This window comes from Ochotona princeps, chromosome 28 (genome assembly GCF_030435755.1).
Source record: "Ochotona princeps isolate mOchPri1 chromosome 28, mOchPri1.hap1, whole genome shotgun sequence".
Classification (NCBI taxonomy): domain Eukaryota; kingdom Metazoa; phylum Chordata; class Mammalia; order Lagomorpha; family Ochotonidae; genus Ochotona; species Ochotona princeps.
The window spans coordinates 23,316,750-23,340,900 of record NC_080859.1 but is presented as its reverse complement, the minus strand read 5'-3'; the positions used below and the strand labels follow the sequence as shown (position 1 = coordinate 23,340,900).

The following is a 24,151-nucleotide window of genomic DNA, read 5'->3' as shown; positions in this document are numbered from 1 at the left end:
TTTTTTTAAACTGTTTGTCATTTTCCTTTTCTCTGTCTTTAGGTATGGCCGAATCGAAATTCTGTCTGGATTTATTAATGCACTTTTTCTAATAGTAATAGCGTTTTTCGTGTTTGTGGAGTCAGTGGCTAGATTGATTGATCCTCCGGAATTAGACACACACATGTTAACAGTAAGTCTTCCTACTTAACTGTTTGTGGTTGTTGATAGATGGAGACTTTTTAAGATTCAAATAAGCATAGCGTCTTTTTCTGCTACAGTAATCTCCCCCTACCCACAGTTCCACAATTCTGATTCAGCTACCCAGTCAACCGTAGTCTTAACGATAGGAGGTGAAAATTCCAGAAATAAACACTTAAAACTTTGAAATAATTTGTATTACATTATACTATTATTGTTCTGTTTTATTATGAGCTGTTAGTGCTAATTTCCTACTGCATTTATACATTAAACTTTATCATTGATAGGAATAGGAAAAAGCAGTGGAAGAACTAAGATATACAACCCCTGGCTAAGGATGACCCCTGGCTAAGGAAGAGCCTCTTGGTAACAGTGCTGACTCACTGATCAGAATACTACATGGCATTGTACAGCACACTGGATTCTTTTTGACTTAATGTTTTTATAAAGATTTTTTTCTTAATATTTACAGAAATTTGCAGTGTTAGAGAAGGTGAGACAGAGAGATCTTACATTTGCTGCCTCATCCTCCAAATGGGCTCAGTGACCAGAGCTACACCAGGCCAAACCCAGGCGCTTCACCCCGATCTCCCTCACGGGTACAGGGCCCCAAGGACTTGTGGGTACAGGGCCGCAAAGACTTGGGCCATCTACTATTTTCCTAGTTACAGTAGCATGGGGCTGGATCAGAAGTGGAGCAGCTAGGACCTGAACCCATATTGGGGTGTTAGCCTATATGGGATGGTAGCATTGTGGGCAATAGCTTAATTCACTACACCACAATGCTAGTCCCAAGACATGGATTGTGTATGTGTATGCTAATATTTATACAGTTTTTAAAATCAATATTATATTTTGTAACCTTTTTGAGATTTATTTATTTTTATTGGAAAGGGAAATTTACAGAGAGGAGACTGAAAGATCTTCCATCTGTTGGTTCACTCCCCAGGTGGCCACAATGGCCAAAGCTGAGTCAACCTGAAGCCAGGAGCCAGGAGCTTCTTCTGGGTCTCCCACGTGGGTTCAGGGTCTCAAGGACTTGAGCCGTGCTCCACTGCCTTCCCAGGCCACAAGCAAGGAGCTGGATGGGAAGCGGGGCTGCCGGGATTGGAGCCGGTGCCCCTATGAGGCGCTGGTGCTTGAAGGTAGATTAGCCTGTTGAGCCATAGCACCAGCTCCCCATTCTGTAATTCTTCTCTGACTCTGACTTGAAAATAAAACAAATGAGCCTTTGAAAGAGAAGATACACTGCTCCTAAGGGTGGCTGGTTTCCTGGCAGTGGAATGGTCAGGGCTTTTGCTCTGCGCATGGCTTTCCCGATGGACCATTTGTGCACGGAGCAGGAGGAGTGCCTAGGGATGGTGGGGTTTCAGCGGGCAGTGTTGGTCAAAGTCCTCCACCATCTCCAGGCTGACAGAGCTAACTGAGATGCTGAGATCTGGCACAGAGTCTAAAGCACTTGAAGAGGCAGAGAGGAACCACACGCGTCACTAAAGAAAATCTCTGTGTAAGAGAGAATAATCAAAAGTATTTTTTTAGTCCTTTGAATGTTATTTTGCCACACTTAGTGAAGGTAATTTCATTAGCTTTGTTTTTGAAAAGTGAGAGACTACTATGTTTTTCTCATTTTTTTCCCCCTTTGGAAGATTTTACTATGTTTAGGGTGCAGTGAGACTATATTTACTTGTAATCCAGTAGTTGATGAATTCTCATTGTTGTATGTGGAAATTTACCTTGTCATACACACAGTATTTCAGATGTAGATCTGGGCTAATCAGTAATATTTTCAATCTCAATTTAAATTTAAAAGCCATAACTCTACACTGTTTCTGAATGTCCTGAACTTAGGTTTTACTGTGAATGTTTTCAAAACTGAAAAACACTTAAATATGTTTTTTAAAACTATATAATTTTAAATGATTTTTTTTCAATAATAAACTTACCGGTTTTCCCTTCTCCCCTTTGCTAGCCAGTATCAGTCGGAGGGCTGATAGTAAACCTCATTGGTGTCTGTGCCTTTAGCCACGCCCACAGCCACGCCCACGGAGCTTCACCAGGAGGCTGTCACTCCGATCACAGCCACTCACACCACGCACACGGACACAGCGACCACGGGCACGGGCACAGCCACGGGTCCCCGGGCGGGGGCATGAACGCTAACATGAGGGGTGAGTCCTCCTTCCAGCTGTGTGCCGCAGTGATGCTCTGTGTGTATTTGTGTTAAATACTGGACTTCTGACAGTTTTACTTTTACAAAGTATTCCGTTGCTAAAAAGGGACCCTGAAATCACCTGGTACAGAAAATGCATTTGCATATGCATAAACTGTAGTATTACTTTATCTCGTAAAAAGGAAGATTTTTGTAATATGCAGCAGCATGAATGAACCTGGAGGATATTATCCCAAGTGAAATAAGCCAGTTATTTTAAAAAGGGGTGCGGGAAGATTAACCAGCAAGCTTGAAGCTTCAGGTAAACAGTAGGGTGTTAGAGATGTGCTTACAACATTGTGCTTATACATATTACACACTTAGAATTTGATTAGGAGAGTAGATGGGGCTATGTTATTATCGCAATAAAAAATGTTTAATGAAAATATGTTTGTCGCTAATTGTCAATTATAAACTATTAACAATTAAGTAATCCTTTCCATAGTCATGAGTGAGTGGATATTAGTTTTAAGATAAACACTGAGTATGCCATTATCGACTTTACTATGAAGAAGCACGTTATTTTATCGTAGTAAAAATGAGAGAATTAAGATTACTTATGTTGAATATTCTGATTGTTTAATATGTATTAGGATCATGTCAGCACTTGTCTCCAGCATGGTTTATGGGACGCCTCCTCATGAAAGTCCTCCCGCTGGGCCTTAGTGGCCGGCTCCTGAGCTTCTCTCTGGACTTGGAATGCGCTGAGCACACTGACATGTGTTGGTCTTTTTAAAGTGCATGGTGTAATTCAAAGGGCCTAGTAATGTTTGCAGTAGATAAGAGAGCCAGGTCAGACGTGCCTCGACGTGTAATGTTCTCCCGTATCTTGTCTGTAGGTGTGTTCCTCCACGTTCTGGCCGACACGCTTGGCAGTATTGGTGTGATCGTGTCCACAATCCTGATAGAGCAGTTTGGATGGTTCATTGCTGACCCCCTCTGTTCGCTTTTTATTGCTGTGTTAATATTCCTCAGTGTTGTCCCACTGATTAAAGATGCCTGTCAGGTTCTGCTTCTGAGACTACCACCAGAATATGAAAAAGAACTGCATATTGCTTTAGAAAAGGTATGATGTTACCATTTCTTCCTTTTTTTTAACCTCTGAAAGTAACATTTAACATTAAATAAATTAGCCTAACAAGGTGTGAACGTAGGAAATGCATTTATTTAAACTGTGAGAAATAACTGAATTCATAGACACTTTTTGGTATGGTGAATCTGTATTTGAAAGATGTTGATTTCCTTTAATTTAAATCTAATTCAGTTGCCTCTTTGGGATTTTGCTTTGTTTTGGAGATAGGTAATACAAATTATTTGCAACTTACATGAAAGAGTTATTGCATGAGAATAAGTAAGAAACCATACATATAAATTTACAGGATTAATTAAAAGTATCCCAAGTTATAGTGTATAGGGGAGAACCTTCAGGAAATGCACCATTGTGACGCTGGGTTGATATTGGGTGGCCTTTCCCCATCCTCGGGTATCAGGAAGATTGGGAGGCTGGGTATGGGCCCTGCAGCCCTGCTCCCTGCTCGTGGCCTGGGAAAGCAGTTGAGGACGGCCCAAAGCCTTGGGACCCTGCACCCGTGTGGGAGACCTGGAGGAGGTTCCTAGCTGCTGGCTTTGGATCAGCGCAGCACCAGCTGCTGCGGTCACTTGGGGAGTGTCTGTCTGTCCTCCTTTCTCTGTATATCTGACTTTGCAATAAAAATAAAATAAATCTTAAAAAAACAAAATTACCAATTGGTGAAAGATTCTATGGACGAACGTGAAATATGGAGAGCAGACCATATGGGTGCTTATTTCTGTAGTTCCATTGGAGACCCAGAGGAGGCTCCTGGCTCCTGGCTTCAGATGGGCTCAGCTCCGGCCACTGCAGCTATTGACAGAGTGAACCAGAGGACAGAAAGTCTTTCTCTGTCTCTCCTCTCTGTAAATCTGCTTTTCCAGTGAAAATAAATAAATCTTTTTTAAAAATAAATTGATTTGCTGATGAGAACTTAGCATTTTTCAATTTGAAACAATAATATCTTAGCATACTTTTTATAAATGAGTAAAACAGTCTCATCTTCTCATGATTAATGAATAGTAGAGCCGGCTTTCATTGTCTGTTGCTAAAAACTTTTCCTTTTTCAAATGTTATTGTTTTTGCTGGAAAGCAAAGTGGGGTTTTTGTTGTTTTTTAAGATTAATTTATTTTTATTGGAAAGGCAGATTTACAGAGAGGAGAGACAGAAGGAACTTCCATTCGCTGGTTCACTCCCCAAGTGGCCGTAGTGGCCGGTGCTGCGCTGATCTGAAGCCAGGAGCCAGGAGCTTCTTCCAGGTCTCCCACCTGGGTACAGGGTCCCAAGACTTTGAGCCGTCCTCTACTGCTTTCCAGGCCATAAGCAGAGAGCTGGAAGGGAAGTGGAGCAGCCAGGACATGAACCAGTGCCCAAATGGAATCCCAGCGCATGCAAGACAAGGACTTTTGCCACTAGACCATAGCACCGGTCCCTGGAAAGGCAGATTTACAGAGAGACAGATCTCCATCCATTGGTTCATTCCCAGAATGGCCACAATGGCCAGAGTTGAGCTGATCCAAAGCCAGGAGTCTCTTCAGGTCTCCCGCACGGGTGCAGGGTCCCAAGGTCTTGGGCCATCCTCTGATTTCCCAGGCCACAGACAGGAAGTAGGATCGTAGGTGGAGCAGCCGGGACATGAACTGATGCCTGTTTGAGATCCTGTCCTTGCATGCGAAGTGTCCATATTGTGTTAGGTAAATTAGCCTTTGAAAAAACCATGTATTGGGTGTCTCTCCCTCTCTCCTTTCGAGAGGCACCCCGTCTCCCAGCTCTCTTGGGGGAGGTGCTTTTCTGCTTCCTCTTCTTTCCCCACTCACAAATAAACGTCCCTGTCTGCAAAAAGTAGAAAAGAAAAGGAAAAGCCATTTTTTGATATCACCTGGTCTCTTGCTTGACAGATACAAAAAATTGAAGGATTGATATCATACCGAGATCCTCATTTCTGGCGCCATTCTGCCAGTATTGTGGCAGGAACAGTTCATATCCAGGTGACGTCTGATGTGCTGGAACAAAGAATAGTACAGCAGGTAACACATACTTCGTTTTTGTAATTTCAGTTGAGGGAATTCATACCATAAAATAATTTCACATGTCGTAAGTTACACAGCTCAGCGGTCATTGACTGATCAAAAGTACCATTCTTTCACCGGGTAATATAACTTTTTTTTGTATCTAGATTTCTCTTATATACAAAAAAAAAAACTTTAGAGGTTAATGTAGAAAAGTATAGCTGTAATGGATTTTGATTGCTGGTAGATTATTAAGAAATAAACTATTGTAGATTTAGCCGTAGATTAATAATAATAATACTAACCAAGTTTACAGGATGTGTGCTGTGTTTGGAATTAGGTATCAAAACTGTTGCCATCAGACATTTAATTCTACATGCATCAAATTGGAAACAAGAGCCATTTTCCTTTTCTACTTTAAATTCCAGGTCTGTAATTTACTGACCACCTAGAAGATCGTATCTAATAGTTTTACTAAATAGGAAACATTACAATGACGATGTACCTTGGATTACCTGTGACTGTAAAAACTGATAGTAATTATTTAAGACGTACTCAATGTGTTACTCTAAATGCTTCAAGATGTCTGTATTTTTAATAACAGGTTACAGGAATACTGAAAGATGCAGGGGTTAACAATTTAACAATTCAAGTAGAAAAAGAGGCATACTTTCAACATATGTCTGGCCTGAGTACTGGATTTCATGATGTTCTGGCTATGACAAAGCAAATGGAGTCCATGAAATACTGCAGAGATGGTACTTACATCATGTGAGAGAATTCAAGAATGACCCCTAGGGTGTGTGTAGACCACCAAGATCCAGCGGCTCAGGGTTGGTGATACTGCAAGGACGGAGACTTTAAAGCTCCCTCGTGTTGGATGAAGGACTCTCTCCTACAGGAAATTTAGCTGTTGATTGAAGCATTGATTGCACAAGGAACGTGGTGATTTGAATGACGTGTTTGAAGTGAATCTAGAGATTGAGTGAACATGATGTGTCGTATCATCTTCAGAAATGGACACAGTGACGGATCTGGTGAAGACCAAAATTACTTCTGCGTTTCCTTTCTATCAGAAAGCATCTCCATTGTAAATATGTATTTATGTGTTCATTATGCAAATCCAAATGAAAAATTTTTAGTCGATTTTTGCATAGCCTCAAGATAAAATAGGAATAAAGTTCTATATTTATGCATATTCTGTATATAAAATTGGTTTCTAATTATAACCTAAGTCCATTAAGTGGAATCTGTATTGTCACTTCAAAAGTAAACTGTTATTGGGAGAAGCTTCAGCCACTGATAGGACATCAACAGTGAGGACAGGAAGTACATGATGTTGCAGTTTTTCATGTTATTAAAACCAACCTCTCTGTAAAATAAATTTTTTACTTTTGTTAATTTTTGCCAGGGAATAATTTATTAGCGTGCAGAACTTTCACCAAGTATGTCCAGTCTCTCACTTGCAGTCTTTCTCCCTAGGAGAAGGCTCCATTTTCTGATATGTATTAGCCATTCCAAGCTGCTTGCCACGCTGGGGTACAGCACTGTAGGCCTCTCAGCTTCTCATTCGCTCCTCTGTTCTAGAACAGCCATCCAAGAATCACTGGTGTCAACTCAGAGTTGAGCCTTTGCCTGTGATTGTGGCTTTGAGCTAACTTCTGGAACACTGGGATAGATGATAGGAAATATCAACAAATAGGTACTTATTTCAAGGTTGTTAGATACAGCTTGTCCATAAGGATCTGAGTATCATGAAGCAGAACTACTTTCTACAGGGGTATTCATGTTTTTTTCATTTACAACTTTGAGTGTATGTGTGTAGTGTGGTAGACATAGCATATACATAGTTTTATGAACGCCAAAGAATGTCGTCCAAGGGCCCAGCGCCGTGGCCTAGTGGCTAAAGTCCTCACTTTGAACATGCCAAGATCCCATATGGGCGCTGGTTCTAATCCCTGCAGCCCCGCTTCCCATCCAGCTCCCTGCTTGTGGTCTGGGAAAGCAGCTGATGACGGCCCAAAACCTTGGGACCCTGCACCTGCATGGGAAACCTGGAAGAGCTCCTGGCTTCTCGCTTTAGATCAGTGCAGCACCGGCTGTTGTGGTCACTTGGGGAGTGAATCATTGGACAGAGGATCTTCCTCTCTGTCTCTCTTCCTCTGTGTATATCTGGCTGTAATAAACTGAATAAATCTTTAAAAAAAAAATACAGTTACTGTTAAGTTTCTTTTGGACAACATTCTTTTTTTTTTTTAAAGATTTATTTACTTTTATTGCAAAGTCAGATATATACATATAGAGAGAGGAGGAGAGTCAGAGAGGAAGATCTTCCATCTGATGACTAACTCCCCAAGTGAGCCGCAACGGGCCGATGCGCGCCGATCCAAAGCCGGGAACCTGGAACCTCCTCCGGGTCTCCCACACGGGTGCAGTGCCCCAAAGCATTGGGCTGTCCTCAACTGCTTTCCCAGGCCACAGGCAGGGAGCTGGATGGGAAGTGGAGCTGCCGGGATTAGAACCGGCGCCCATATGGGATCCCAGGGCCCTCAAGGCAAGGACTTTAGCTGCTAGGCCACGCCGCCGGGCCCAGTAACTGTATTTGTAAGCATCTAAACATTTTCGTTATTTCAGTAGGAATTTTGATAGGTAGGATAAATATACAATGAGGGCTATTTTCTTATCTCTAGCTATAATAGCAAATATGTATTATAAATCATATTTTTGTCTTTCTGATTTTAATATGTGATAGATTTCAGATATTTATTATAAGTAATTTGATATTCCTTGTCTTTGCACATTTTTTTTTTTTTTGGTGCAGACTCTTAGTCCATATTAAAAGTTGTGAATGGTAGAAAAATAGTTGCAAATTAATGAAGGTTTTTTGTTTTGTTTTTGGAAATTGATGTTTTAATACAGTTTCTATACATTAAAATTGTAAGGAGTTATTCCAATATCCTTCCCTGGATCCGGCGCTGTTCCTTTTTCCTCACAGCTCACGAAATTCACACCGGCCTAGCTATCCACCTATCAGATGTAACCCCGCATTCCACCTGAAAATCACCTCCCCAATCTTCCAGCCCCTTCCCCAACCCCGCCCACTCACCAATCATCCCTATGCATTCACCTGCAGGCACCAATCCCCTGGGGCCTGCCCTCAATCCCTCCCAATCCCCGCCCCCTACACCTGGCAGACAAAAAGGCCCCCCCAGGTGCAGCTCTCTCTCTCTTCTCTCTCCTTTGCCTGCTCTTCTTTGCTCTCCCCCTTTTCCGTTCTTCCCTGATCTTCACCACCTCTACCCTGTTCCTGCCCCGTTGGAATGAACCTCCTAAGATACCTCGTTGCGTCTGGTGTTTTCGGCTCATGGTAAAGAACCAGGTTGTGGGAATTAGCTGCGCAAAATAATATCGTAATATCATATGAACTAGAACTCTCCATTTTTTAAAATAACTAACAAAAGTGCTTTAAGCAGGTAACAAGGTACAATAAATATTGCACTATGTTAAAATTGTCATTTACCATGGAAGGAACAGAAATAACAAAAAGTTCGTTTGATCATAAGAGGGCAGGGGCTGAGATGATGGGTTACAAGTACAAACAGGGCAGCTGCTGTCCATGAGGCACAGCACACTGGTCCCAGCTCGTGGCCAGTAGATTAGGAAGGCGCTGGTCCCAGCTCGTAGCCAGTCAGCCTCTGCATGCATCTTATTTTTCTTGCTACATAAAGTAAACAAACTCTGCTCGAACCTACTTCACAAGGTTTGGGAACAAAAGGAATAACATGTGAAAATGAACTGAAATTTGAATACAAATAAATACATTTAAGTACTCACCATTTTAAGCCTGGCTTCAAAAATAGCTTTTCTTGTCTGTTTTTCTGCCTGAATTAGCATTCTAAGTGACTGTGTGTTAAGTGTACAAAATAAGTTGTATCCAAAAAAGAAGCCCGTGAAATCATTCATTTGCCCAGAGAAAGCAGGTCATTGTTTACCATTCCCTTAGATCACGGTTTATTCCCCCAGAATGAGCTATTACTTTTACAGTATAAACAGTTGCTTCGATGTGATAACCAGTCAAGCCAGCAGAAGGGTTGTGAAGCTGCATAGATGTCTCGCCTAAAGATGGTGGTGTCACTTCAGGCCATCCTCCGCTCAGGGAAATGTCTTCTTCCTAGTTGACACTTCTGTGGGCCAAACTTCCAGAATACTCAAATCCTGCCGTATCCTTCCCAGCACAAAAGACACACACAAGCAGAAATGTGCGTGTACTTGTCATCTTAAATGACCGCATAATCGAAGCATTAAAAAAACATTTTCACCGGAAGAAGCTCCTGGCTTCAGATTGGCTCAGCTCCAGTCGTCGCGGCCGCTTGGGGAGTGAATCATTGGACAGAGGATCTTCCTCTCTGTCTCTCCTCCTCTCTGTGTATCTGACTTTGCAATAAAAATAAAATCTTTTTAAAAAAAAAAAAATGTTCTCTGTCTGTAGCTACTTAATCTCAGCATTTCCAGTCTCATTTTAGAATCATCACATGATTCTAACATGCAGGTGTTGTGTAGAATACTGCCATCTACAGCCTTGTACATTTTAGGCATCAACATCGTGTTAACAGGAAGTTAAACTGCCATTTGTGACACTGATGGCCCATGTCAGGGCTCTGGTTGAATCCCAGCTGCTCCTCTTCCCATCCAGCTCCCTGCCGATGTACTTGTGAAGGCCACAGGATGGCCCAGACGCTTGGGCCCCGCCCCCCTGTGGAAGAACCCGCTGGAGTTCCTGCTCTGTGTCAGGCTGACACGTCCCATCTGGGGAGTGAACCAGCACATACAAGACCTGTCACTCTGCCTTTCAAAGAAGTCCTTTTGAAAAATCACAAGTGGAGTTTCAGAATCAAAGGATTTAGAGCATTTATAAATTTAATATTGCTAAATTGTACTCTACAGACATTTTAACAGTGTATGATCACAGTGTGAATAGGCAGCTATTTCTTACTGCCTCAGTATGCAGCTTAATGTGCAGCAAGATGATATTACAATTCATCTCAATGTTAGAATGACTTCAGAATGAAAAGCGTCCTGGTAACGAATGGATGCAATTCACTTAAAATGGTGGCATTTTTAATTCAGACTGTCTTGTTCCTTGTATCTATAGCATGGTTTCTTTGACAGATGCTCAAATTTTTCTAGTCAGTGCAGCTGAAAATACTGCTCTGTAACATTTTTCTCTTCCAATACTTTCACTGAGGCATAGTTAACAAAATACACAGGTCTTAAATGTTCAGCTCAGTGAATTGATAAGGAGTTGGAGCACCTGGAATTCACGCACTGCTAGGGTTAGCCACGCATCCACTTGGGACCTGGAAGTCCCACTCTGGAGTGTTTACCCAAGATAAATGGAAACATGTCCATAAAAAGGCTTGTATAACAAGTACTGTTCTTGGCGCAGTAGCCTTGTAGCTGTATCCTCACCTTGCATGCACTGGGATCCCATATGAGCGCCTGTTCATGTCCTGGCTGGTCCACTTCCTGTCCAGCTTCCTGCTTGTGGCCAATAGATAGAACATCTGTCTCTCCTCTGTGAATCTGACTTTCCAATAAAAATAAATAAATCTTTTTAAAACATAGTACTATTCATAATCTAAAACTAAGCAGGGTCCTACGTTGTGGCATGTGGGTTAAGCTGCCACATGCAATGCTGGCTTCATGTGGGTGCTAGTTAAAGACCCAGCTGCTCCGTTTCCAATCTTGCTCCCTTCTAATGTGCCAGGGAAAGCAGCTGAGCATGGCACAAGTGCTTGGGAGACCTGGTTTCAGCTTGGCTCACCCCTGGCTATTGGGGCCACTAGACTAGTGAACCAGCTGATGGAAGATCTTGCTCTATTTCTGCCTCTCTTTCTGTAACTCAGACTTTCAAATAAATCTTAAACTAGAAAAAGCCTAAAATGTCCATCAACTAGCAGTTTCATTGCACCAGCTGCCAAAATAAAGTTCTGACTCCTGGCTTAGTACAGGCCCAGCCCTAGCTGTTTCAGGAATTTGGAGAGCAAATCAGTAGGTACAAGATCTCTCTCACCTAAATAAAATATATATTATTATATGTAATATTTATTCTTTGGTACTTTTTTAAAGATTTATTCATTTTTATTGGAAATACAGATCCAAAGGAGGATGGACAGAAAGATCTATCCATTGGTTCACTCCCCAAGCAGTGGCAATGGACAGAGCTGAGCTGACCCGAAGGCAGGAGCCAGCTTTTTCCTGGTCTCTCGCATGGGTACCAGGTCCCAAGGCTTTGGGCCATCTTCTACTGCTTTCCCAGGCCACAAGAAGGGAGCTAGAAGGACTCCCAGCTTCAAACCAGATATTGCAGACATTTGGGGAGTGAACTAGCAGATGGAAGACCAATCCCTCTAATAAATAAATATTTCTAAAATTAGTTAGTTTGGGGCCAGTGCCGTGGCTTGAGAGGCTAAGCCTCTACCTTCAAATACTGGCATCCCAGTTCATATCCCAGCTAGTCCACTTCAAATCCAGTTTTCTGCTTATGGACTGGGAAAAGAATAAAGGATGGTCCAAGTTCTTGGGACCCTGCAACCCATATTGGGAGACCTAGAAAGGCTCCTGGCTGCAGATCAGCTCAGCTATAGCCATTGCAGCCGTTCAGGGAGTGAACCAGCAGATGGAAGACCTTTCCCTCTATCTCGCCTTCTCTCTGTAAATCTGTTTTTCTAATGAAAATAAGTATTTTTTTTAAACTTAGCATTTGAGTGATAATGGGGTGTCAACATGTTTCTGTCGTAACAAAGACACTGACATAGTATCCTATGTTGAGAGGGAGGGAGAAAGAAAAGAGACCATATCATTTGGTTCTTGAATTATATCTACACACCACAATGAGTCTGTTAAAAAATAATATTAGGGTTTGGCATGATGACCCAGTGGCTAAATCCTGCATTGCACACACAAGGATCCCATATGGGCTCTAGTTCATGTCCCAGCTGCTGCACTTCACACCCAGGTCTCTGCTTGTGGAGGACTGCCCAAATCCTTGGGACCATGCACCTGCACAAGAGACCTGGAAGAAGCTCCTTGCTCCTGGCTTGGGACTGGCTCAGCTCCCACCGTTGTAGCCACTTGGGGAGTAAACCAGCAGGTGGAAGACCTTTCCCTCTGTTTCTGCTTATCCCTGTAAATTGGCCTTTCCAATAAAAATAAGTAAATTTTAGGAAAATAAACCTATATCATGAAGAATAATAAGAATTCAAAACGTCTAATTAAAATCTAAAGCTTTTAAAGGTGAGGGAAATTGTACTTGTGTAGGTAAAACTATTTTTTGTTCAATTCCACTTGTGACCCCAAAACTGCTCTCAATAACAAAGTATACTGAAGCAAATAAATTTGTATTAAGGATTTTTTTTAAAGAGATATTTAATCACTTTGACTGAAAAGGCTTTGGGCCGTCCTCGACTGCTTTCCCAGGCCACAAGCAGGGAGCTGGATGGGAAGTGGAGCTGCCGGGATTAGAACCAGCGCCCATATGGGATCCCGGGGCGTTCAAGGGGAGGACTTTAGCCACTAGGCCATGCCGCCGGGCCCAACATACAAGTCTTTTTTAACAAATAGCTTACAAAAAAAATGCTTTTTTAGAAATGCAAGCAGAGGATGTGTGGCCTGGGGGGCTAACCCTCCTTTAAGAGGTGGTCCTGGGCCCAGCAGTGCAGTAGCCTAGTGGCTGAAGTCCTCGCCTTACACACCTGGGATCCCACTTGGGCCCCGGTTCTAATCCAGCTCCTTGCTTGTCGCCTGGGACAGCAGTCAAGAACAGCCCAAAGCCTTGGGATTCTGCACCTGCATGGGAGACCTAGAGGAGGCTCCTAGCTTCGGAGCAGCTCAGCTCCACTTGGGGAATGAATCAGCAGACGGAAGCTTTTCCTCGCTGTTTTTCCTCCTCTCTGTATATTTGACTTTCCAATAAAAATGAAATAAATCTTAAAAAAAAAAAAAAAAAAAAAAAAAAAACGGTGGTCCCGGGACTCCTCAACTCCGAGATTCGCTGAAGACAGACACCTGAGCTGACAATCTGGCTGTTTGTGGGGGAATGTTCCTGGGCAGGGTCTTAAGCACTCTGGGGGAGGAGAAAATGATAATGATTCCCCAAATAAAAACTGCCGACTTCGGGAAACTGATCAAGAAAATTGATTTCTTGGAAAGGCAGAGCTGCACTGAGTGGGAGACACAGGAATTCAAGCCCAGTCTCCCGCAGGTGTTCGGACCCAGCCCGGGATCCATCCTCCCGGAAACTGGATGGGAATCAGGGCAGAACCCCAACACTGGCACAGATTTGGGGTGCAAGCTTTCTCAAGGCTGTACCACAAACACACCTATTCCGGAAGTGGGCATGCGTAACAGGCAATGAGGGCTGTGGAAAAAAAAAAAAATTAGTGATCCAAAAACAGAGGGGAAAAAAAGCGCTTAGGTTTAGTCCCAGCGCCGGCCCTGAGGGCCTTCCACGCCAGGGGGCTGTGGGAATGGCGGCCTTTCCTCAGGCCTAACGCGGACCGCGTGAAACACTACGTAGGCCCAGAGGCAAGGCTGCTTCCCTCGCTTTTTTTTTTTAAAGATTTTATTTTTATTACAAAGTCAGATATACACAGAGGAGGAGAGACAGAGAGGAATATCTTCCGTCCGATTTCACTCCCCAAGTGAGCCGCAACGGCCGGTGCGCGCCGATCCGATGCCGGGAACCAGGAACCTCTTCCGGGTCTCCCACGCGGTGCAGGGTCCCAAGGCTTTGGGCCGTCCTCTCCTGCTTTCCCAGGCCACAAGCAGGGAGCTGGATCTTCCCTCGCTTCTAAGGCCGGGGCCACACGCTACAGCCGCCCTGCCAGAGCCTAGGGTGTCTGGGGCAGCACGGGCGGCGACCGGCCCTCACGGGCAGCGTCTCCCCATCCCGGGCGCCCACGGGGGCAGCCCGAGCACGCAGGCGTGGAGCCCGGTCACGTGAGAGCCGGGAGCCGCCACGCAGCCACGCTCTGGGCCCGCCCCTTCTCGAACGTCTCCGCGAGGTCACCTTGGAAACGCATTCTCCAGGAGCCGACGGCCGCCAATGGGGAGGGAGCGAGTGCCACGAACAGGCCAATGAGGAGGGAGCGCTGCGGGGTTTAAACCGGAGCAGGGCCCGGCTCCTCCCGACGTGCTGCGCAGGAACGGCTGGCTGTTGGGCTACGGTGGATCCAGGTGCCCGACCGGTCGGGGCCTCCGGTGTACCGCTCGTCCCCGCTGCCTGCCCCCGCTCAGGAGGAAGCCATGGCGCTCCGCGTCACCAGGGTGAGTCCAGCTGAACTTGCGCCTGCCATCACCTGCGAGGTTCCCTGGAGCCGGGGGGCCGGCCGGCCGGAGGGTTCCCCGGGGGTCCAGCGCTGCGATGGTGGGCAGCGGGAGCTTGAGGGGTCGGCCAGAGGGAGGAAGGGAGTTGGCGAGATCCCGGGGTTGTTGAAGCCGCGGGAAAGCTTTTGCAGGATTGATGGAAGGGGGTCCAGGCGTGAGCTGGAACTTAGGGCCCCCAGCAAAGGATTTTTCCTTTTCCTTTCACATGCAAATTCGGTGTTTGTGGGCTGGCGGGGACTCACTGGGAATGCAGTTGGTAATGTCTGGAGCTTCTAGGAGCTGGCGGCCTCGTTAGGGCCTTGAGGCAGAACCCTGAACCCATTTCCCAGAGGCCTGCCCTTCCGGGGAGCCGCTCCTGGGACCCATTTGGGGGTAGACTCGAGCTTCCCTGGCTGGTTGGGCAGGATGTCAAGATTGGTCATGCTTCTTTCAGAACACGAAAATTAGTGTTGAAAATAAAGAGAAGATCACCATGGCAGGCGCCAAGCGCGTGCCTGTGGCCACGGCGGCCAAGCCAGGCCTGAGGCCCAGAACAGCTCTTGGAGACATTGGAAACAAAGTCAGTGAGCAGCTGCAGGCCAAAGGGCCTCTCAAGAAGGTAACTGTCCCCTCCCCTTCCCCCGCCCGCCTTCTCCGAGGATGGGTACTTGCAGCTGGTGCCCCTGGGTGCAGAAACAACCGTTCTCACTGTTACATCCATAGGAAGCCAAAACTTTACCTACTGGAAAAGTCCCTGCTAAGAAACCAGTAAAAGCTTTGGAAAGGGTGGTTGTGCCTGCATCTGTGCCCAAGCCAGAGCCCGAACCGCAGCCACAGCCCGAGCCCGAGCCCAAGCTGGAACCTGTAAAAGGGGAGAAGCAATCGCCTGAGCCTATTCTGGTAAGTGTATTCTTCTAGAAGCTGTTGATTGCATTGGCTAGTAGTTGAATAACATGTGGGTGCGCGGCCAAGGAATTGTACACATAGACTCCTCTGTACAGACTCCCACATCTTTACGCTTCAGGGATTACAGAACCTCGAAGCCAGGGTCACAGAGTGGGAAATGGCACAGGGAGTTCAAGTCCAGGATCCCTTATTTCCGAACCCTTTTGGTTCACAGCGTTAAGTCGTAGCTGCCTAACCCAAAGGCCTTGATGTCCCAGGATGAGCATCTCTGTCCGGGCTTTATTACTGAGACACAATATTCCTTTGGTTCCATCTTCATTCCCTGAGGTGGCCACGAGATGACCAAAGGAAGTCTTTGTCAGTTTGCAGTAGGAGAAGATGAAGTGAAAGGAAGAGGTGCCCTTGTAGAGAAGTGGCCGGAGGTGACAGCCTCAAAAACCAAAGACTGGGAATCAGACAGCGGAGAGGTCGATCTGTCTAGCCTGGGTGAGGGAGGACAGGTCATGTAGAAGCAAGTGCTGGGTGGACTGGGTTCGGAAGCTCTGCCCTTCAAAGCTTGCTTAGAAACGGTTGGGAACACAGGTAGCTTCCTAGATCAAGGGTGACACAGCACGGGCTGTTCTAGGCTGGCACGGGGAACCTGCGGCGGCGTTGGGTCTGCCTGAGGCTTTCCCGAGACTCCATGGTGATGCTTGCTTGGCGTTGTCACTTGTCAGTACCTTCCCAGCAGCTCAGCCATGCCATCACTTCCTGGAGAGAAACTGAAGGAAAAAGGTGATTGGCCTCGCTCCGCAGAGTGGTTTCTTGAGCTGGTGCGAGCCGTGTGACCTTCACGCCCCACGACGGTGTGTGCTGTGGGGCGAGGGCGGGGAGCTGTGGGTTCAGGATGGATCTCTGCTGCAGGTGGACACGCCCGCCGCCAGCCCGATGGAGACATCGGTGTGCGAGCCACCTGCGGAGGAATACCTATGTCAGGCTTTCTCCGACGTTATCCTCGCGGTGAGCGATGTGGACGCCGAGGACGGAGCTGACCCAAACCTTTGCAGTGAATACGTGAAAGACATCTACGCTTACCTGAGACAACTTGAGGTCCGTATTCACAGAAGGGTTGTTGGGGTTTCTTTTGTTTTTGTTTTTGTGTTTTTTGTTTGTTTGTTTGTTTGCCTAAGCTATAAAGAATTCTTTCCTGTCACCAGTTTGCAATAATTGGATGAAGGTAGAATTTTTTGGTTCTTTTCGTTTAAATTAGAAACAGACCTTCATCTGCTAATTCACTCCCCAAACACCTGCAACAGCAGGAGCCTGGAATTCAGTAAGTGTTGCCTCCATGGCTGGCAGGGACCCAGCTGCCTCGTGGAGTAAACAGTTGGATAGCCAGGACAAGAACCAAGCAGCCCCTAAGAAATGTGGGGGACCCCAGCAGCCACTTAACTCCTGTGCCAAATACCCATGCAGGGGTACAGGGTGAGGGCCAGATGTTAGCAGTGTGGAAAGTCCTGGCACTGTGCTATCATGTCTGCTTGTGGGCATGCCCAGTAATGGCACTGTTTCTGGTTAGCTGTGTGGGCTGGCATCGTGGTGAGCCACCAGCAGTATCCCATAGCACACAGTGTCAGTTTCAGGTCAGCTTCCTGCTAGTGCTGCCTGGAAGGCGGCAGAGAATGAATGGCCCAGGTTCTCAGCCCTGCCTCCCAGTTGGTGTTCCTGGTCCCTGGCCCAAACCTGACTGTCATTTGGGATGAATGACTGTACTCGCTCTGGGCCTGCTGCTCTTCCAAACCATGTATGTGTCTGTACACACATGGTGACCATTTGAGGAATGAACCAGTGGATGCAAAGCCTACTTCTTTTTCTCTTAATCTTTCAAATCTTTTTTAAAAAATTACATACATGTATGTATAATACAATATATACTTTTAAGAAGCGGAGGCTAGTGTGTTGCGTGTTAAGCTGCCTCCGGCAACACCAGCATCCCATATGGGCACGGGCTCCAGTCCTAGTTGCTCCATTTCTGATGCAGCTCACTGCTGATGGCCCACGTGCTTGGCCTCCTGTACCCACTTGGAAGACCTGGCTGAAGCTGCTGCCTTCAGTTATCAAGACCTTGGGGCCATGCAGAAATGCATGGAAAATCGATCTATGAGTCTGCCTTTCAAATATTAAAAAAAAAAAAAAAAATTCTTTTTAGGTTGTTAATGTCCCAGTGCAGTTGTATGTGGTAACTAACTGGTCCTTCTGGAATGAAAGACTCATTGCTTCTGAGGATAACTCGGCATTTTCTTTTGCAGGCAGAGCAGTCGGTCAAACCAAAATACCTGCTGGGTCGGGAAGTGACTGGCAACATGAGGGCCATCCTGATTGACTGGCTGGTGCAGGTACAGATGAAGTTCCGGCTCCTGCAGGAGACCATGTACATGACTGTGGCCATCATCGATCGGTTCATGCAGGTGAACGCACACTCCGGGCCCCAGCCGGGTCCTTAAGCAACCGATTTGGCAGCTACCATTTTTTCATGTCACAATTCTCTGCCCATGCCCGCTTTAGATGGCTCTGGGGCCTGCTTTTCAAGGGCAGCACTTACTCAGTCAGTTGGAATTCCCATTGCAGGACAACTGTGTGCCCAAGAAGATGCTGCAGCTGGTTGGTGTCACCGCCATGTTCATTGCAAGTAAATATGAAGAAATGTACCCTCCAGAAATCGGCGACTTCGCTTTTGTGACTAACAACACTTACACCAAGCACCAGATCAGACAGATGGAAATGAAGATCCTCCGAGCTCTGAACTTCGGCCTGGGTCGCCCTCTCCCCCTGCACTTCCTTCGGCGAGCATCCAAGATCGCGGAGGTACAGGGACCAAGAGGCCAACAGGCTGGAGCACTGGGAATACCACAGCTGGACTCCGTTTAGGAACCCGGCTGCATGGGACAGGGGAGGAGGACGGGCCTTCCCTGGGCAGTCGCGTGCTGGGGGACATTGGTAGTGACATGTGTGTTGCTGGGAGTGTCCCTGGAAGCAGCTCAGTGCTGGGTGGGTTTTGTTGCAGGTGGATGTTGAGCAGCACACTTTAGCCAAATACCTGATGGAACTGACGATGCTGGACTACGACATGGTGCACTTTGCCCCTTCTCAAATTGCAGCAGGCGCTTTCTGCTTAGCACTGAAGATTCTCGATAATGGCGAATGGGTAAGCCCTATGTCTACAAGAACGGGTACACTGAAAATGCTGTTTGAATAGAAACTTTCTGTTGTTCTCCTAAACGGAGAACTCCCTGGAGTCCAACCCTCCTGTGATGCCTTTTTTTCATGTCTAGATTTTGAAAAAAGAACAGCTGTTACTAGGACCTAATGAATCTTTTAGCAAATGTGCCAGGCACTACCCTAACTCTCAGAGTGCAAGGACAAAGTCAGCTTTGGGCTGCAGAAGGCAGTTACATAATGATGAGGTTTGGCAAAGCGCCCGAGGAGTGTGTGTTGGGCTTCACAAAAGTTTCCGCTGTAGTTGCTGCTAGTGTGTAGGACCTTAGTGGAAGGTCTCCTGCTGAGTGGCCCCGACCTGTCTCTGTCCTTGTCGTCTTAGACCCCAACTCTGCAGCACTACCTATCCTACACTGAAGAGTCTCTTCTCCCAGTCATGCAGCACCTGGCTAAGAACCTGGTCATGGTGAACCGCGGGCTCACCAAGCACATGGTGAGTCAGCCGCAGCGGCCCGGGAGAGGCACGCACATGCGCACCGCACTGAGGCAGTCTGCCTTTTGCCTGACTTGACTTTTCTCTTCCAGACCATCAAGAACAAGTATGCCACTTCCAAGAATGCCAAGATCAGCACTCTAAGCCAGCTGAATTCTGCACTGGTTCACGACTTAGCCAAGGCCGTGGCAAAGGTGTAATTTATAAACCTGAATTTTGAAGTACTATACCCACTAATAAAATTGGCACCATGTGCCACCTGTATATATTATATACTACGCTCACTTTTAATAAAGGCTGTGACCCTTTTTATAGCTTAACTTTTTCTGAATGTGGTGACTTCCTGCTCTCAGGTAACCTAAAAGGTGAGGTGGGAAATAATTAAAACTGCTTTTCATTTACCTGGGGATTGAGTTAATGTGTAAATACTTGTCGTGTGTATGTTCATGTATTTCTTAAGTGCAGCTTTTACTTTGCGAACACGAACTCGTGTGCCACTAAAGGTTTCTAAAACGTGGCCAGGGCATCATTTGGGAGACCCTTCTTGTTCTGTTTCAGAGTAAAAGTCTGCCGTCTCATGCCAGTCCCTCTAGAGCCTGCTCTTCAGCTGCTTTTGCGTTCGTGCTAAATGACTTGTGACCATTTCTAGAATTAAAACCCAAGTTACCTTCAACTTTTTCACATTGAAAAGTAAAAAAAAACCATCCTTGATGTTTTAAACTCAATCCTTTTTTTGTGTTTATTTTTTGCGTATCTGTGTGTAACATCGCATGGTGTGTGTATAGTCCTTAAGTTTGCTTCCTGACTCCCACAGTTCACTCTGTATGGAAACCATTTGAAACCATGTCTTTGTTTATGCTAGCTTCCCCAAAGTGTGAATCTTAGGTTGCCACAGGTACAGCAAGGTGAAGTGTTCCATGTCACCATGTGCTGGTTTCTTGGCACCCTTGTTAGAAGCAGTGGGAGCCCGCTTCATCTCAATCAGATGGCCAAAAGGACCCTGTCACTTCATGTTCTGGTAGTACATTGAATAAAGTCTACTAATAATATGAAGGCTTCCCCAGTCTGTCATTTGTCCTTGGTCTAATGTTCTGTTGTTGTTGTGCTTTTTTTAAGATCTATTTATTAGAAAGTGAGATATACAGAGAGAAGGCGAGACAGAGAAACCTTCTGTCTACTGGTTCACCCCCCAAGTGGCCGCAATGGCCAAAGCTAAGCTGATCGGGAACCAGAAGCTTCTTCTGGGTCTCCCACACGGGTGCAGGATCCCAAGCCCTTGGGCCATCCTCGGCTGCTTTCCCAGGCCACAAGCAGGAAGCTGGATGGGAAGCAGGGCCACCATGCTGGGCACCCTGTATAGATCTTGATCTGAAAGTAATATGGGTATTTGTTTTTAGGATTCTTATCTTTTTTTTTTTTTAAGATTTATTTTTATTACAAAGTCAGATATACAGAGAGGAGGAGAGACAGAGAGGAATATCTTCCATCTGATGATTCACTCCCCAAGTGAGCTGCAACAGCCAGTGCTGTGCCGATCTGAAGCCAGGAACCAGGAACCTCTTCCAGGTCTCCCACGTGGGTGCAGGGTCCCAAGGCTTTGGGCCGTCCTCGACTGCTTTCCCAGGCCACAAGCAGGGAGCTGGATGGGAAGTGAAGCTGCCGGGATTAGAACCAGCGCCCATATGGGCTCTCAGTGTATTCAAGGCGAGGATTTCCCAGGCCTGATTCTTGGACGTGTTTGCCAGTACAGGGTCCGGCACAGTCCATCACCCACACTGATAGTTGCAATTGTCTTTTATGTAAACCAAATGGTGTTGGATTGCTACAGCCCATCCAAGCCTGGTCCACACAGCTAACATGGCTCAGCAGGAGTAGAGACCAAGCCTAGCCTGTACTATACCCTCCCTGGTTTTCATGAGCACCAGTTGGTGCTGGAGTCTAATCCAGTCTGGCGCATCCCAGACCCTGCTCACACCTATGCCAAGGTACCCTGCAGCCATATCCAGACCAGACTGCAGCCCCCTCCCTGGCCTTCCCACTCACCAATGGGAATCACACCATTTGCTCCCCAACAGGCCTGTTCCCATCTACAGTGGTCGCTCTGACCCAGCCTGGCGTAGCCCCTCATCTGTCTTAGCCTTGGCCTTCAGATGCTGAATCCTGGCCCGGCCTAGCCAAGCCCCAGTCACAACTCTCGCTGGCGGGTACAGCAACCTGACCCTGCTCAGTCTGCTCCCGTGCCTGGCTCATGTAAACCAGTAGGTGTGATACCTTGGCCTGCCATAACCTGTACTCCAGCCTTGTTTCTGCTCTTGCCAGTGGGCTAAGGCTTGCTTGGCCCTGCCTGGTCTGCCCCCTTCCAAAACCAACCCACACACTTGCCAAAGGATGGAGCTACTTTGCCCAGCTTGCCCAACCCCTAGTTCTGCACCATGTGTTCAGTGGGAGCTATGACCCCACAGGGGAGTTAATCAGGTTCCCCCACTTGATCCACTCCCAGGCCCAGATATCACATCCTCCAGCAGGTGCTAGACCCTTGCCCGGCACTGCCCTCCATCTTGGTCCTTGTATGAGCTGGAGGATGTTGCAGGCTGGCCCATCCCACACCCTGCATTAGGATGTATGTACATGCAGGTGCTGCAGCTTGGAGCTGCCCAGCCTATTCTCAGCCCCAGTACCTGTGAGTAATAAATAAATCTGTTTACAAAATTTACTTATTTTTGAGGAGTGAGTACAATGGCTCAGCTGGCTAATCCTCTGCCTGCCTGTACCAATTCAAGTCCCGGCTGCTCCACTTCCCATTCAGCCCCTGGCTTATGGCCTAGGAAAGCAGCTGAGTATGGCTTGGGTCCATGCACCTATGTGGGAGACCAGGAAGAAACTCTTGGCTCCTGGCTTTGGATCAGTTCAGTTCCAACCGCTGCAGCCATGGTAGAATGAACCGATGGACAATCTTTGTCTCTCCTGTGTAAATCTGCCTTTCCAATAAAAATAAATATTTTTTAAAGATTTATTTCCATTGGAAAGTCAGATATACAGAGAGGAGAGACAGAGAGGAAGATATTCCATCCAATGATTCACTCCCCAAGTGAGCGCAACGGCCGGTACGGCGCCAATCTGAAGCCAGGAACCAGGAACCTCCTCTAGGTCTCCCATGCAGGTGCAGGGTTCCAAGATTTTGGGCCATCCTTGACTGCTTTCCCAGGCCACAAGCAGGGAGCTGGATGGGAAGTGGAGCTGCTGGGATTAGAACCGGCGCTCATATGGGCTCCCAGTGTGTTCAAGGTGAGGACGTTAGCTGCTAGGCCACCGCACCGGGCCCAAGAATAAATATTATAGAGAGCTCTTTATGCTTGGTTCACGTCCCAAATGACCACACAGCTGGAGCTGCGCAGATCCCAGGAGCCTCTTCCAGGTCTCTCGTGGGCCATTCTTCACTGCTTTCCCAGATCTGATGCATGCTTAGAGAGCTGTAGCATTACATTAGTCCCCAGTTTGACCAACAGACAAACTTAACACAAACTGCTTCAAGGATGAGCTGCAGGGCCAGCACTGCGCCACAGCAGAGCTTACGAGCACCGGCTCCATCCCAGCTGCTCCACTTCCCATCCAGCTTCCTGACAAGGTGCCTGGAAAGCTGGCCCAAGTGGGTGAGTCCGCTTATTCACGTGGCGGTGCCGGAAGCTGCTCGAGACTTCAGCCCGGGCCTGGCCATTGTAACCATTTGGGGAGTGAAGAAGCAGCCGAAACATCTGGATTTTGGTTAAAGAAACGTTCACCCTGATCCACTATGCAATTATTACAAAAAATAAAATTTATTTTTAAAATGGCCTAATTCGATGTGATCAGGCATTCTCAGGGAGGCATGGCTGTGGACAACCTGGTCCCCAGCAGCAATAACAACATAGATGAGCAAAACTGGGATTTGATTATTGTTGTACCCCTTTTCTGTATTCTTTAATTTATTTATTCTACATAAATAAATAAATAAAATATAATAAACCTTCAAAAGGCATGGGTATGAATTCCTGAGCTATTGGAAGGCATCCGGGATGGGCAGCGTTAGTAAAAAGATCAGTGAGTTCGAAGCTCCTGGCTCCGGATCAGCCCACTTTTTGCAAAACCTGAACGTTCTATGAATCTTAGTTGACATGCTACAGTGTCTTTTGAAATTAGCAGTTGGACAGGAGGTGGTTGTCTGCCTGACTCAAGCAGGTTCCAGCCGCTGTGCCTGTGTGGCAAGAACAGCATCCCTGGGGCCTCCCCACCCTGTACGAGCAGCTAAGAAAGCTTAATTTGGCTGAGGCCCTGGGGCGCAGGTTCATGTCCCGACTGCTCCATTTCTCCATCCAGCTCCCTGCTTATGGCCTGGCATAGCACTGGAGGACGGCTTATGTCCTTGGGACTCTGCACCCACACGGGAGGCCCAGCAGAGGCTCCTGGCTCCCTGTCAGCTCCGCTCTGGCTATTGCAGCCATTTGGGGAGTCAATCAGCGGATGGAAGATGTCTGTAAATTTTTCAAATAAAAAATAATCTCATATTTTCTTAAAATAAAGTTTAATTACAGCATGCACTGTGTCTATCCGACAACCTGAGCGAGAGGAATCCGGGACGACACGGTCGCGGAACCCTGGATGTCCGGCGCTCCACGGGGGCCGAGCGAGGATTCTGCCTCGTCCAGGTTAAATCCAAGTCCTAGAAGCAGTCTCCCAATGTTTACCT

The 24,151-nt window shown here is 46.6% G+C and overlaps 2 protein-coding genes across 2 annotated transcripts in view; both read left to right on the top strand.

The window, feature by feature from the left end:
• The window catches only part of SLC30A5 (solute carrier family 30 member 5), a 29,586-nt gene extending 22,717 nt beyond the window's left edge, over positions 1-6,869 (top strand). The window contains exons 12-16 of the mRNA XM_004586146.2: positions 43-172; positions 2,150-2,348; positions 3,229-3,455; positions 5,358-5,486; positions 6,073-6,869. Coding sequence (XP_004586203.2) covers positions 43-172; positions 2,150-2,348; positions 3,229-3,455; positions 5,358-5,486; positions 6,073-6,243 — 856 coding nt within the window. The 3' untranslated portion in view covers positions 6,244-6,869. The remainder of the gene's footprint in view (positions 1-42; positions 173-2,149; positions 2,349-3,228; positions 3,456-5,357; positions 5,487-6,072) is intronic.
• Positions 6,870-14,610: 7,741 nt separating this feature from the next.
• Positions 14,611-19,748, top strand: CCNB1 (cyclin B1). The gene is made up of 9 exons (XM_004586147.3): positions 14,611-14,795; positions 15,289-15,453; positions 15,558-15,734; positions 16,644-16,829; positions 18,029-18,187; positions 18,348-18,584; positions 18,784-18,924; positions 19,318-19,428; positions 19,521-19,748. The coding sequence occupies exons 1-9, from the start codon at positions 14,775-14,777 to the stop codon at positions 19,626-19,628; spliced, it is 1,305 nt and encodes a 434-aa protein (XP_004586204.2). The 5' UTR covers positions 14,611-14,774; the 3' UTR covers positions 19,629-19,748.
• Positions 19,749-24,151: the final 4,403 nt, after the last annotated feature.

Excerpts from the sequence above, each read along its gene's own strand:
- CCNB1 (XM_004586147.3), top strand. The coding sequence starts at position 14,775 with ATGGCGCTCCGCGTCACCAGG. Across the intron at positions 15,735-16,643 it reads AATCGCCTGAGCCTATTCTG|GTGGACACGCCCGCCGCCAG; the intron begins GTAAGTGTATTC and ends TCTCTGCTGCAG. Across the intron at positions 19,429-19,520 it reads GCGGGCTCACCAAGCACATG|ACCATCAAGAACAAGTATGC; the intron begins GTGAGTCAGCCG and ends TTTCTCTTCCAG.